Source organism: Abramis brama, assembly GCF_963993115.1.
Source record: "Abramis brama genome assembly, chromosome: 5".
Classification (NCBI taxonomy): domain Eukaryota; kingdom Metazoa; phylum Chordata; class Actinopteri; order Cypriniformes; family Leuciscidae; genus Abramis; species Abramis brama.
Window position 1 is genome coordinate 13407811 of NC_139967.1, and position 16087 is coordinate 13423897.

At 37.8% G+C, this 16087-nt stretch overlaps 1 protein-coding gene across 2 annotated transcripts in view; it reads left to right on the top strand.

Annotated features, from left to right (window-relative positions):
• Positions 1 to 16087, top strand: part of arhgap20b (Rho GTPase activating protein 20b) — a 46048-nt gene that overhangs the window by 18783 nt on the left and 11178 nt on the right. For both annotated transcript variants that reach the window (XM_084114393.1, XM_084114394.1), the window contains exons 10-13: positions 2617 to 2786; positions 4513 to 4674; positions 4885 to 4985; positions 11797 to 11986. In XM_084114393.1, the coding sequence (XP_083970519.1) occupies positions 2617 to 2786; positions 4513 to 4674; positions 4885 to 4985; positions 11797 to 11986 (623 nt within the window). The remainder of the gene's footprint in view (positions 1 to 2616; positions 2787 to 4512; positions 4675 to 4884; positions 4986 to 11796; positions 11987 to 16087) is intronic.

Consider the following 16087-nt stretch of genomic DNA (forward strand, 5'->3'; position numbering starts at 1 on the left):
TCTTTAAAGCGATGCGTTTATCTGATGCAGAGTCCAAGGGCTCGAATGTTGCCAGGGACAACCCTTCTAATGCTACTGCTAGGTCCCAAGCCGGGACTCTAATCTGAGCCACAGGCCTCATCCTCAAGGTGCCACGAAGGAAACACATAGTCCTTAAGTGTGGATGGGGAAAGACCGGCAGAGAAACAGTCTTGAAGGAACTCCAGCACTGAAGCCACCGGGCAGTTAACTGGGTCCAACTGATGTTCTCCGCTCCATAATTTGAAGATTCTCCAATTTAAGGTATACAATTTCCTCATGGAGGGAGCTCTAGAATTGGCAATGGTCTCTACCACCTCGGCTGGGAGACCTACATTTAGGAACAGATCCCCCTCGGGCCAGATCCAAAGTTTCCACATCTCAATATACCACCCCCGGCCTGCAATAGAATGTCCCTCACTAGAAGCTTCCATGGGAGAATGTCTAGGAGGGCTATCAGGTCAGAGAACCATACTCGTTCCAGCCAGAATGGGGCTACCAGAAGAAGACAAACCCTATCCTGGTGAACTCTTTCTAGAACTCCCGAGAGCAGAGCAATCAAGGGAAATGCGTACAGACGAAGACTCTGCCACATCTGTACCATGGCATCTAGCTCCAGCGGAAATGGATGTTTGAGGGAGAACCAGAGCGGACAGTGAGTCATCTCTTGTGACACAAACAGGTCCATGTCCTCCTGACCAAACTTTCTCCAAATTAATTCCACCATCTCAGGATGGAGTTTCCTTTTCCCGGGCCTTAGCCCCTGCCTTGACAGGATGTCTGCTCCCTAATTCAGGTGACCAGGGACCACAGGAGGCTCTGGTGCGCCAGTCTGCATAGAAGGCGCTAACTCAGACCCCTTGATGATTTATATACAAGACCACCAACATATTGTCGGTTCAAACTAGAACATGGTGGTCTGGGAGGAAATGCCTTAGGGCTAGCAATACAGCTAACATCTCTAGGCAGTTTAAATGCCAGGAGAGATGATGCTCCTTCCACAGACTCTGGGTCAAGCGGCCTTCCATGACTGCTCCACACCCTGTGTGGGATGCATCTGTGCACAGTCTTGCGATAACAGGATGCTCCAAACACTGGGCCTTGGGACCGGAACCAAGGTTTCTTCCAAATGACCACAGTGTTGTTCAGACCTGTTTGCACACTTCGGAGAGGCGGTAGAATCCTTGTTTCCCAGGACACACTCGAAGGTTTGCATGCTCACAGATGTGAAGAGGTTGTTGAGACAGGTGATTGTGGATGTCTTATAGTTGACTGCTTTTAAGTATTTATAAAAAAAACTTAAAAACTTCATTAATTCTAATCAATTCAACATCTACTTACAGTTTTAACATCCACCAATTTAAGTTCTTGTCCATTTGCTCTGAGAAGAACATTCTTCAGGATTTCTCACATTCATCTTGGAAAGCCAATAATTGTTGGGCATTAGAGTTATCAGATTGGGGGGCTGAGGTCAGGGAAGGCCATGAGCAAGGCAACAAGCATCTCTGTTGTCTGTTTTGATGTTGCACTTTGAAACATAAAAATATCATTGTGTGAGGAATTTGACATTTTTCTGTTAACTTGAAGCCATCCCATAAAAGCTGCTCTTTGTAAAAAGTTTCTGAAGTATATTTAAACATGCTTATGCACATAAAAGCAATGAAATTTTCCCTTTTGTAAATGTCACAAACTTGTTTCTTATTTTATCATTAGTTTTTAAGCAATGGCAATTTCCCTTCTGTAAATGTCACAAACTTGTTTTTTAGAGCAAATTTTTGTTTGTATGATTTTTATATGTATTATTAGTCTTATGAAAATGTATATTTGAAATATTTCACTACCTTACTATGGCACATTGTAGCAATAACCTCTGTGCAAACTTCTTATGCAATTCTGTCATGATTACATGAGCGTCTAATTTTTGTAATCAAGCTTTCTGTAAATGATCATGGATATTCATATTGATCTTTAACTTTTAACAATGCTACTTGCATACTTAAATATATTGTTTTCTCTAACACAGACAGAGCAGCTACATTTTTTGCATTATTCACCAATTTTTTTAGAGCTTAACATTTTTCAGTACACAAATATTGTTTCGAGAGGGGGGAAGAGATATAAAAGAGAACAGTTAACATTTAATTTAGTTAAAGATTTTCCAGCCCTTAATAATGAAACAAATACTTCTTACAGTTTTAACATTTTGTTAAAGATTTATGGACATTTCCTATTATTTTACCTCTAATACTACCAATAATCTATCTGGATCAGTATTAGTATAGTACTAGGAGCATTCAGTGCATGTATTCACATGGGATGTAGCCAATTCTGATATCTATCTGCCTTCCTCATCCCTCGCCATCCCTCACCATTACACTACAGAAAAATAGGAACATCAAAGCATGTGATCAAACATGTTTATTCACTTATAGAGCAAGAGACACTGAAATGCTGTGAGGAAACATTTAATTGAAAGATGGTATAATTTTTCTTGTGTTTTCCTTTTTTTCCTCAAACTAGAATCAGCGGAACAGTAGCTCCTCCCAATAATGTATTTGCCAAAGTCTGATTGGTCCGTTTTGTATCATTGACTGACAGGTGCTTTGCTGAAACACAAAAGAAAGAGGTCTCTGATTGATTGGGCTCTGAGGAGGGGACACTTTCATCAATCTGATGGCCAGTCTGATCCACAAACTGCCTCTCACAAGCTATTTGGTCAGTCTCTTTCTTCCATTTGTCCTGATGGAAACCTACCCAAACCAATAATGGTAAGGATATCACTGGCTCTGGACCTTTTTGTTTTTATTGTTTCACTCATTGTTAATGGATCTTTCATTAAGCCACAGGTTTAGATATGAGAGACTATATAACATATATTTCTTGCTCCTGGCCATATGTTTATTTCTAATATGTGATCTATAGCATATAACCTTAAGTCAAAATGATAATAATAGGTAATGTTGACCAATGTTCTCAAACTGTGTAGTGGTGTGGATGATTAACATTACAATTTTAATCAACGCACACACACACACACACACACACACACACACACACACACACACGCACACGCACACACACGCACACACATAAAATTACAAGAATATATCTTGTCAAGAAAGGGTTATTATTGTATTTATCTTACAAGTTTGTGAGTGGCATCTGGATCAGTGGTTTTCAACCATGGGTCAGATAATATCAGTAATGAAACCAGACAGAATCTAAACAGACAGAAGATGTTTTAAGAAAGAAAAATATTTATGCATTTGACTTGGATGAATTGATGTATGTTTTTAGATGTTGGTCTGATACATTCCATCTAGATCTAATGTAATGGTCCGATGAGGGTCTTTCATCACCATTAGTTATAATCTACAGGGATACTTTAATTAAAACATGGCATTATGTGTGTAATGTGTGTTAAACTTGAACTCTAAGAGATGCCAATTTGCTCAATGCTCAAAAATGTATGTAAATCATTTGAGAACCATTGTTCTTATGTCACCATAATTATTTTAGCTATAAAAAGAATATATTATTAGCTGTCAATGTAAGAGCAGTACTCTTAGCAGTTAGATTTTTAGGTTCTTACTGGCTTCATACTTTTAACTTTTTTTTTTTTTACCCTTTCAAGATAAGTTAAAATCCGTAATTGCTTATTCGAGAGACAGAGCCACAATTATGGGGGTTAAATGCTGTTGCATCATAAATTTGTCATTAGTATTCTGTTTTAAAATTGCCATTAATTTCATGGTCAGGTTAGGTCAGGTTGAGCATCTGTTTATCATAGACTTAGATCAGGGTTTCCAAACTGTGGTTTGTGAGGGAACTGCAAGGGATTTGTGAGTTAGCACAAAAGCAGCCCTGTATAGTCCAAGACGACCAACTGAAGATAAGCAGGGTTGAGCCTGGTCAGACCTGGATGGGAGACCTCCTGGGAAAACTAGGTTGCTGCTGGAAGAGGTGTTAGTGAGGCCAGCATGGGGTGTTCTCCCTGTGGTCTGTGTGGGTCCTAACGCCCCAGTATAGTGATGGGAACCCCATACTGTCAAAAAGCACCTTTGGTGGTGGTTGAGGAGACTCCCCCCTTTTATATGTAAAGCGCTTGAGTGCAGAGAAAAGTGCTATATAAATGTAACAAATTATTAATATTATTATTTAAAGCTAATAATTAATTAAATCATAATTTAAAGTAAATAATTGTAAAATACAAAGTAAAAATAAATAATTTGCTAAAAAGATATATAAATAATTGTTTACCTGGATGTTATGTAACCATTAACCTATATCAGAGAACTGTGAACATGTAAATGTGTTGTTAAAATATAGAAATATCATCTTAAAGTCTCAGGAGGTACTACAAGTACAGTAAATATTTACAGTATGTGCAATGGGTTTGGCTGACTAAAGAGTTTGAGAATCCCTGGCTTTGATTTACTATTGTGTGTGTGTGTGTGTGTGTGTGTGTGTGTGTTTGTGTGTGTGTACACTTAGGACCTACTATATCTGCTATTCTGTGAGGGTCCAGAGACCCGTGGAATCTTCCGTCGTTCAGCAAATGCCAAAAGCTGTAGGATTCTAAAGGAGCGAATGAATTCTGGGCAAAGTATTTCACTGCATGAACAATCAGTTTTCGTCTCTGCATCTCTAATTATGGTGAGAACACAGTCATTTCAATTCAACAGTGATACAGTATACATACAAATTCACACAAATACTTTCTCGTCTACATTCACAGTTTAATTCTACATTCTCAATCTAAGTTATCATAATCAATGGCTTGAGCATAAGAATTGTACTCTGCCCTATATAATACATGTCTTTGATTATCCTTTTTATTCTTGATTAAATTGTGTGAGTGTGTAGGAGTTCTTACGGAAACTGCCTGGTGGTGTTTTGTGCTGTGACTTATATGATGACTGGATGGAAGTGCTAGAGAGTGAGGATAGACATAACAAAATCAGAAGGTGAGAACACCACACAAACATACACATGTACATATGCTCGCACATACACACACACTGTACAAAGTGTACTAAGATTGAGTTCCCACCTGGTATTAAGATTTTCAGTTGATCTATCACAAACAATGGTATTAGGTATTGGTAATTAATATTTCATTTTAATATTTCAATATTTCTCAAAAGTTTACATACCCCTTGCAGAATCTGAAAAATCTGCAGGTTCTTTGGTTTCTGCATATTTGAACCCTTTCAAGCAGTGACTGTATGATTTTGAGATCCATCTTTTTAGACAGAGGACAATTGATGGACTCACACACTAATATTACAAAAGGTGCTCACATTCATTGATGCTCAAGAAGGCAACAGGATGCTTTGAGAGCCGTGGGGTACGCATAATAACATTTCTAGAGACCAAGGTTGCTTTACAAAAACAAAGAAACATCAGCATAGGTACCCAGCCTGGTCTTATTGTTTATCTGCAGATATTTGAACACAATATTTACAGGTACAAAAATATATTTTTCTGTACATTTGGTTAGATGCTGAAACATACATTATGGACGTACTAGCAGTATTTAAAATGTGTACGGTATTACAAATTTACAATTATAGAAACATAAAATAGTTTATTTTATAAAATAAATATATATTTTTATATAGTTACACTACCATTTTATAGCTATATTTTTAGATTCCTTAATGCTATCCTTAAACCTAAACATTAGCCTGGTTAAAACCAGACCATTCTCAGTAGTAACTGAGTTATGGTCTGGCAAAGCTCCATAGACAAATCATTTCCAAAGGGGCGTCACCAACGGACGTCGCTCAAATGCCTCTGGGCGCAGTTGGATAGACCTAAATCCAATCAGAGCGATCGTCATCGTGTAAAGCGATATGCTGCGTCCCAATTTGCCTAAGTTACACTACGCCATAAAAGTATGTAGCCTACTCTTTTTGTGAAGAAAAGGTATTTACTTTTGAATGTGTAGCAAAAAAGTAGGCAAGCTTTAGGACATACTACTTCGTCATATTTTTCGGACGGATCTGTTGCGTGCATCCTGTCACTTAAACTGCCCTGTCAATCATCGTGTCACAGTTAAAAAATCCTCTATTAAATCTAATTTAATTTCCTACCGTTTCGGAGAGAAATGTAGTAGCACGTTCATCTGCCAGTGGGTCTTTTATGGAGACTGTCCTCATGTGTTTGCAATTTGAATATAATGCATTTAAAAGTTGAACGGACAACGCTCAAATGCCTCTGGGCGCAATTGGATAGACCTAAAACCAATCGGAGAAAAATCGTCATTGTGTAAAGCCCGCCTCAATGTTTCTGATTGGTGCCGCGATTTCGACGGCATGGAAATGGGCTTGAATGAGCTCTTTGCCAGACTACTTCTTGAGCAAATCTGAATTTGCCGGAAGTTGTCTGGGTTTTCCCAGGCTACCTAAACATAACATTGTAAAAAAAAACACACACAAAAAAAACAGATAACTCAATAATTTTTTCCGAAAATGGCAAAAAGCAGTCCCAAAGTAGTCCAAATGACGATGTGTTGCATACAAAGTATTCAATAGTCTTATCTAAGATGCAGAGTAAAATTTTAGTTGTTAATCACAGATCCACAGATCTCATTCAAAAGCACACATCACTTGGTGACGAGGCATACAAGAGGCAATGAGCTTTTGATATCATTGACATAAACCCTTTTTCATAACTTTTCTTGAGGTGGCTAATTTTGAATTTTTAACGAGTGTGGGATTTCATCGTTTTCACAATTGCTACTGAGATTGTAGACATAGATTGCTGAATAAAGACTTGAATTTTGTTCTGTTCCTCACACAAACCCAAGAAATTTTCAGAATACATATGCTTGATTTCAGCACAAAAGTAAAGTGGATTGCATTTATGATAATTTTATGGTACGTTTGTGGTATATTTTATAGTAATTTTTTTATTCATCATAGCATATTCAGAAAACTGCCATGTCCCACGGCAAACAAAATAAATATTAAATAAGTAATGGTTAAACAATTCCAGATTTGTATTTCATTTTAATATTTTAAATTCTTGTTTACATTATCTAATCCTTTGAAACGAGCTGCCACCAGAAGGCACGCAGCACAGAATGAAAATTAGTAAATGAGCCAAGTGCTTTTAATAAATTTGATTAAAAACAATCTTATTGATAAAAAATACAATAGAATCAACTGAATTCAATTGATTTAATATTCATAGATTCATTTTGTAAAAAAATTACATCTGTAAAGTATTTAAAGTAAATGCATGGTAGAACCACATCTTGCATAAAATACATATGAATACTAGAGATCATGTTGAGAAACCAGGTGAAGAAATAATACACACAGAAAACAACATTTTGAAAGGAGACTTTTTGAGGAGTTAATTAAATACATACTGGAAAATACACAGGAAAAAAAAAAAGTGCTTTTAGAAGTCTATTGAAAAGAAGAAAAGAAGAGGTGTTGCAGAGGTTCTGAGGGCAATAACAATGTGTTAATAGTCATAGTGGCTAAATGGCACCCATAGTGGCTAATCTAAATTTAAGGGAAAGTAAGTAGACCAGTATCTGAAAACCTCAAGGAACAGGCAAGGGAGTGAGTAATTTACATAGTTACAAAATCAAAGACCCTGCCCTTTAAATAACAAGTGATCACAAGAAAACAAATAGTAATTATCCTTCAAATGGTAAGATCCACCAATAGGACATTTTGACATCCATTCGTCATGGCAAGACTCATAACTTGACTAGATGGCAAGACAAAAAACGTCTGCTTACATGGAAAATTCAAAGCTTAAGTATGAAAGTAAAATAATGACAAATGTTTTTGAAACAAAAAAGCTTGTTGAATTGCACTACTTTAAAACAATATGCATTGCATTAACCCTGCTTGTATTTTTATTCATTGTATTTTTAGGGCTTGCATTTTTATGGGCTGCAATTCAACATGGTTGTATGTTTAAGCTGTTAATATTTCAATTCAAAACATTTCACACACGTTTTCATTATTAAAAATTCAATAATCCATATTCACCTTTCAGATTTCACTTCCAAAATGTTCATTCTGTTTAAAAATACAACCTATAATATTCGACAGGCAATTTTCGGTGCATTTTGTTTCGCTTTACAAATTTGCTTCCACAATTTCAGTGGTTCAAATTCGACAGAAAATTCAACATTTGACATCCGGAACGGCAGGAATATCAGTAGATTGCCGATTGATAATCTCCATAGCTGTTAGTCGGCCTCAACAGCAGGGGGTGCAAGTGTGGCTGTTGATGAAGAAAACTATAGAGCAACGAGTGAGAGAGTCAGTCATTCATTCATAAAAACAGATTTACAGAAATGGAGCAAGCAGTAGGTATTTGTGACTATTATCAGGGCCAGTATATGGAAAAGCTGATGAAGACACAAAAGTTGTGTTTACATTGGGGATATTTTGGGGATTGGGGATATTTTGGGGATATTGGGGATATTTTGGGGATATTAATTTAATTTTATCAATCAATAAATTTACACTAGAAACAACCTTGTTGTGTTATTTTGGTTTAATGCTGTGAAGCTGCTTTGATGCAATCTGTATTGTGAAAAGCGCTATATAAATACACTTGACTTGACTTGACTTGACATTGTTAAAGACTTCACGGTTACTTTTGTACATGTATGCAGCTTTCTCTACCTTGAACGAGATTATGTTATTCCCCGATGCTGATGTACAGATCAAACGTTAAATCATATTTCTCTCAGTTGTTTAGTTTTCTTAACTAAAGCGGTCAGGACACTGTTTATTTAAATAACACTTGCCTGATGGCTAATGCTATCGCTAACCCGCATGTTGAGGTCACTTCAGTGATTAGGGAAAAGCACGTAAAAGTCCTGGCAGAAAGCGATGCATACGTAGTGTAACGACGCCCAGTTCTAGGAATGCACTAATATTTTGTTGGTAGTACCAGTCTGCAACAATTATTAGTTAACACTAAGTTGTCAACACCTCGGAAAAAAATAAATAAAAATGTTGGATATACTGGCTTTCTGCCAGGACTTTTACGTGCTTTTCCCTAATCACTGAAGTGACCTCAGGTAGCATTAAGGTTTATTTACTGATTTATACTTCTGCGTCGGACCTACGCCGGAGCCTCTACGCTGGCACACGTTTTCATTTATACTTCTGCATCGTTGTCCGCGTTGACGCGCAGTTACACTTGCCGAGGGAGCATGTGAAACCCGAGGGGGCTAATAGCCATCAGGCAAATGTTATGTAAATAAACTCCTGATGTACTTACAAATTTCCCAATGCCTCGTTTTATATGAGTACCCTATTTGTACTACTGTAGAAATTTGGTACCATTCCGGGCATTATTAGTGGGGTAATTTAAAATGATCTAAGCGCATGGTCTAAAACGCAGGGCGCAAGTTCACTTAGGGCGTGTCCGAATCCACTTTTGCTAGTTTTACGACGGGAAAAATGGTCGACGCGCATGGTCTAGGGTTGTCCCTATTCTCTTAATGAGTAGGCCTTTAAGGCCTATTAATACTTCTGCGTCGAACTCACGGCGTAGCTACGTCGTAGGCTGTGTGTAGCGCGCGTACCCTTTGGCGTACCCTGACGTGCACCTCTCCAAAAATCTAACAACGCGTCAACTCTACGCAGACGCAAGCGCTGTGATTGGTCTGCTAGGACCGCAAGTTTCATTTAAAAAAAGCAATATTTTGAACAAAGAGCTGAGAAAATTGTTTTTGTCAAAGACTACAACATACAGGTGCTGGTCATAAAATTAGAATATCATCAAAAAGTTGATTTATTTCAAGAATTCAACTTAACAGGTGAAACTAGACTCATTACATGCAAAGTGAGATATTTCAAGCCTTTATTTGTTAGAATTTTGATGATTATGGTTTATGAAACCCACAAAATCAAAATCCCAGAAAATTAGAATATTACATTAAATCACACAGTAATTACACAGTGATACCATGGTCATTGAACCAGGTTTTGGTTCTTTTGGCAGTGTGGGCAGGTGCAAATCCTGCTGGAGAATGAAGTCAGCATCTCCATAAAGCTTGTCTGCTGAAGGAAGCATGAAGTGCTCTGGAAATGTCCTGGTAGACGGCTGCGTTGAGTGGACAGCTCAGTGGACCAACACCAGCCGATGACATGGCTCCCCAAACCAACACAGACTGTGGAAACTTCACACTGGACTTCAAGCATCTTTGATTGTGTGCCTCTCCATTCTTCCTCCAGACTCTGGGACCTTGGTTTCCAAATGAGATGCAAAATTTGCTCTCATCAGAAAAGAGGACTTTGGTCCACTGTGCTTTATTAAATCCAGAGTCAACGCAGCCGTCTACCAGGACATTTTCAGAGCACTTCATGCTTCCTTCATTTTCCAGCAGGATTTGCACCTGCCCACACTGCCAAAAGAACCAAAACCTGGTTCAATGACCATGGTATCACTGTGTAATTACTGTGTGATTTCATGTAATATTCTAATTTTCTGGGATTTTGATTTTGTGGGTTTCATAAGCTGTAAGCCATAATCATCAAAATTATAACAAATAAAGGCTTGAAATATCTCACTTTGCATGTAATGAGTCTATATAATATATTAGTTTCACCTGTTAAGTTGAATTCTTGAAATAAATCAACTTTTTGATGATATTCTAATTTTATGACCAGCACCTGTATGCGTAAGCAATGCTTTTATTGCTTGTTTCTCCTTCTTTTTCACAAGTGTTTTAATCAGGAGATTCAGTACTCTTTCAGAAGATGCGAAATAGCGCCCCGTACCGTATAACAGTGAAAACATTCCACTATGACTATGGTCAAATATGATTGACAATTAGCATACAGTTTGGATTGGCATTATGGTTCTGTTAAGGGCAATAACTCCCTGCGCATCCATGCAGCCTAGCATGGATAAGAGCAGCGAGAGCAGCAATAACCCCCCTTAGGGTAAACAGAACAGAACCAACATGAAAGTATTGCAGATATCATTCATTCAAATTTTTGTACAACAATTTGAGAATTTAGTCTGATTCAAGAGGAATCAGAATGCCAAATCCTGACTGACGAAAGGAGGAGCTGGGGATGGAGGAGGGTAATTAGCTCCTGAAAAACGCGATAGCTGCTGGTAATACTGAAGGAGCTATATGTATACAGTGATAGGCGTCGTATTCCTGTAGGTAGACGTTGATCAGCTGAGCGTCAGCTGATGTGAGCTTGACTAACGTGACCTGCCAGAACTGACACTAGGCTTGATTTATTTAGTATTAAATTTCCTTGGGTTTGCTGATGGTAAAACTTCTGTGAAATGACCCTGATCGCTATAATTTGCCTCTGACTTGCCTCAGGGGATTGAACAAACAAATCCTCTCAACCAGTTTGTACAAACAATATTCTTCTCAATAGATATTCATCATAGAAACTCATGTTGTTGTTAAAGTGCCACTCAAGCAGTTTGCTGTAGGCAAAGTAATGACAGTATTTTCTTTCTACTCTGCAGAGTTTTACATTTTGATCTACCATTTGAAAAGTTCAAATTCCAATCCAATTGCTTATTGCTTGGAAATTTCTTACGTATTGATATTCATATTCACTTATGCTCACCTGCTGTTTTATCTTTGTGTGTGTGTGAACATATTTGTGCATGAATGCATTTCCATATGTATGAGAGGGCTGACAAATTTCTGCACAGTCATTTTTAGGAAAGATTATTTAAGTATTTCTTTTTATGTTTCTGTTATCTGGTTGCATTTGTCTGTCATTGTTCAAGCTGTATTGTCTTTGTGTCTAGTTTGCTTGCACAGTTGCCGGAGGAGAATGTTACCTTGCTGTGCCACTTATTTGGAGTGCTACACAGGATACACACTCAGTCAGAGGTGAATCAGATGACAGCAACAAACTTGGCCCTTTGCATTGCACCCAACATGCTCTGGAGGTCTTCCCAAATCAGCCCTGAGAAAGAGGGACAGAGTGTGTTGCAGGTAAGCCAGTAAAAATCTGTGTACTTTCTCACTTCTTCACAGTGATAGTAAATAACGTGTCCATGAACTGTTTATTTATAAACAGTGGGGTTCAAAAAACTGATTTTTGTAATGAAAATTCAAACAAATTACAAATTAATTATATTATTATAAATCAAATGTAGACTGATCTATGTAGTGAAAATTCTTTGTCATCACAAATTATATTATTATAAATTAGATTTTTTGGTGATCATATTCTCTGGCATTATTTGAGAATGATCCAAAGAGCAGATTTGGTTAAACAAATGTACTTGTTTCATTAGTGACCGAATCAGAATAGTGCAGAATCAGAAATATTTCTTATTAATTTTAGGTCAAAATAAGAGTTTTTTTATTTATTTTTTTAACAGATTTAAAATAGTTTATTTAGAGATAGATCATTTAGAAATATATCATTTAAAACAGATAATTTAGTCTTATAACTTTCTGGTTTAAATGGCATTTTAAATCCCTGATTTTCAGTGTGCCCTCAGAATTTTTAAACCCACAGTTTATGTAAAGTAAAGTAAAGTCAAGTCACCTTTTTTTATATAGCGCTTTTTACAATATAGATTGTATCAAAGCGGCTTCACAGTGATAGCATGAAAATAATACAACAAAGTTTGTTTCTAGAAGAAAATTGCATCATCGTCCAGTAGTAAGGCAGATCAGTAATATTGTTGAATATTAAATGTCCCCAACTAAGCAAGCCAAAAGCCAAGGCAACAGTGGCAAGGAACCAAAACTCCATCTGGTGACAAAATGTAGAAAAAAACCTTGGGAGAAACCAGGCTCAGTCGGGGGCCAGTTCTCCTCTGGCCAATGAATGAACAGTGTATGATTATGATTCAGGCAGCATTACAGGAATCAGAACATTCAGAATATTTATCCAGTTCCATCTGGTTGGAAGTCGGAGTCATCACGTCGGTGTGGAGACGAGTTTGTTGAGGATCAGTGCCGATGGCCCTCGTGTCGATCAGGGCTGGCACTTCAGGGATGCGTTGTGGATGGGTCCAGGCGCAGGTCCACCATCTGATCTGGATACAGCCCGGATCCGGCTGACTTCAGTAAACCTCGGAATAAACAGAAAGACTAACATTAGCGTAGATGCCATTCTTCTTATGATGTAACGAGTACATCAGGTGTTATAGGAAGTGTCCCCGGTTCCGGCTGACCTAATTTATGCAGCCTAATAATCATTTAACTGATTTGAATAATAGAAATGTATATTGTTCTATATGAATGCTAGGTAAAAGAGATGCGTTTTTAGTCTAGATTTAAACTGACAGAGTGTGTCTGCTTCCCAGACAATGTTAGGAAGACTGTTCCAAAGTTTACGTGCTAAATAGGAGAAGGATCTACCGCCTGCAGTTGATTTTGATATTCTAGGTATTATCAACTGGTCAGAATTTTGAAATCGCAGTAGACGTGAAGGACTAAAATGCGTTAAGAGCTCGCTCAAGTACTGGGGAGCTAAACCATTTAGTGCTTTGTAAGTAGTCAGCAATATTTTAAAATGCATTGTTTAATAGGGAGCAAATGCAGTGTTGACAGAACAGGTCTAATACGGTCATAGTTTCTGGTTCTAGTAAGAACTCTAGCTGCTGCGTTTTGGACCAGCTGGACTTTGTTTATTAAGCGTGCAGAGCAACCACCCAGTAGAGCATTACAATAATCTAGCCTTGAGATCATAAACGCATGAACTAACTGTACCGCATTTTTCATTGAAAGCATATGTCGTAATTTATATATATATTTTGAAAGTAGCATTTATATATATATTTTTGGAAATAGCATTTGGATTCATCTCATCACACAGTGAACAAAGACATGACAAGAATTAGAAACAAGAACTAAGAAGCTATACAAGAGAATCAAACCTGAAACAAAGCAAAATACCTAAATCACTGTGACATTTAGCAGGTAATGAACATACAAGAGAGGCATTCTGAATATAGCTAGTGCCCACTTGGCTAATTAGATTGTTAGAAAACTGTTGTCTGAAACAGCTTTAGAAGTATATCATGTTACACCGGAGGACACCACTGTCACAACTACCCACAGACAATATAATCACTGAGTTAAAGGCAAAATAGCTTTATTGTGCATGTATTCATTCATGAAGTGCACTCACACTTTATCTTGTTCAGAAATAGAAGCAGTTCCAGTCCACTATCGGAAAGTTATTCGTTCAAATCTAGGTCAGATTTGAACAAAGAAGTGGATTTTGTGCCCCAGGGCAGTAGATCCTAATTTGTATGCCAGCTTGCTAAGCACTGCTGTCATGCCGCTTAAAAAATACATGATCTATTACATTAGCACAATCGCTTGAATTTTAAATAAGCACAAGCACCTTCTGGTAAGGGTGCTAAAGGGTTCAATAACCCGGGCCAACTAGTATGTGCACAGTTTATTCCTCAAGAGAAACTAATAATTATGTGACTATTATTAGCCTAAAGCTGCAAATGAGTCATGCAAATGATGCATCTGATGGCTGCTGACTTAGTTGTTGAGTTGTTCTTATTAACAACAACAACAACAACAATTTTATTTGTATAGCACATTTAAAAACAACTAGCGTTGACCAAAGTGCTTAACAAGGCCAATAAGGGTAGACAATACCAGCAAAATACACATCAAAGAGAAGAAATCGGACACATCAGGGTATATTAAAAGCTAGTGAAAAGAGATGCGTTTTCAGAGAAGTTTTAAAAAGTGTCAGAGTTTGGGCAGATCTGATATTGGGGGGTAGGCTATTTCACAGCTTGGGTCCATAAGCTGCGAAAGCACGGTCACCCCTATTTTTTAATCTGGTTCTGGGGACAGAAAGTAAGTTCGAGTCCCCCGATCTTAGTGATCTTGACTTAATTTCTGGATGAAGCCATTCAGATAGGTACTGGGGAGCTAAGTTCTGTATAGATTTAAAAACAAAGAGCAAAACTTTAAAATCTATTCGAAATTTAATCGGTAGCCAATGAAGCGAGATCAGAACCGGTGTATATGATCAAATTTACGTTTTCCTTTGAGAAGGCGTGCAGCTGCATTTTGGACTATTTGTAGACGGGTGATGTGTTTCTGAAGAATTACAATAGTCCAATCTGGATGTTACGAAAGCATGCATAGCTATCTCAAAGTGCTTACCAGACAAAAATGGTTTAACCTTAGCTAAGAGACGGCGGTGAAAGAAGCAGGACTTTACCACCGCACTTATCTGCTTTTCAAGGGTAATGTTGTTATCAATCCAGACCCCCAGATTCCGAATACAGGTGGTACTGTGGGGTGACAACGTTTGGAGGTCACAAACATGTGTACTACGATCACTGGGGCCAAACACGATAATTTCCATCTTGTTTTCATTCAGACTCAAAAAGTTACCAGTAAGCCATAATTTCAGGTCATCTATACAGTCCAGTAGTGGCTTTAAAGCAGACTTGTCGTCACGCTTTAGAGGCATGTACATTTGGGTATCATCGGCATACAGGTGAAAAGAAACCCCATGTTTAGTTAAAATAGAACCTAAAGGTAACATATACAGATTAAATAGTTCTGGCCCAAGGATAGAACCCTGCGGAACGCCAAACCCAAGTTTCATTTTGGATGAGCACTGTTTCCAGATACGAACAGAGTAGCTTCTGTTAGACAAATATGAGCGAAACCATTTCAACACCATGCCCCTAAAACCTGTACATGCTTCAAGACGAGAGGATTAAAATATCATGGCCGACTAGGTCAAAAGCAGAGCTAAGGTCTAAGAGGACGAGAGCTTCAGATTGCCCTGTGTCAGTACTGAGCAGAACATCATTCATGACTCGTAGAAGTGCAGATTCTGTACTATGGCGTCATTTAAAACCAGACTGAAATTTCTCGTAGATCAGACTATCAGTTAAAAAAGACTGGAGTTGGCTCAGAACCACTTTTTCAAAAAATTTTGAAATAAAGGGTAAATTTGAAATGGGGCGGTAGTTGCTTAGAATTGATGGATCCAAGCTAGCTCTTTTAAGTTTCGGCAAGACCGAGGCATGTTTCAAGCTGTTAGGAACAACCCCGGTGTAGAGACATTTGTTGATAATAGAACACAAA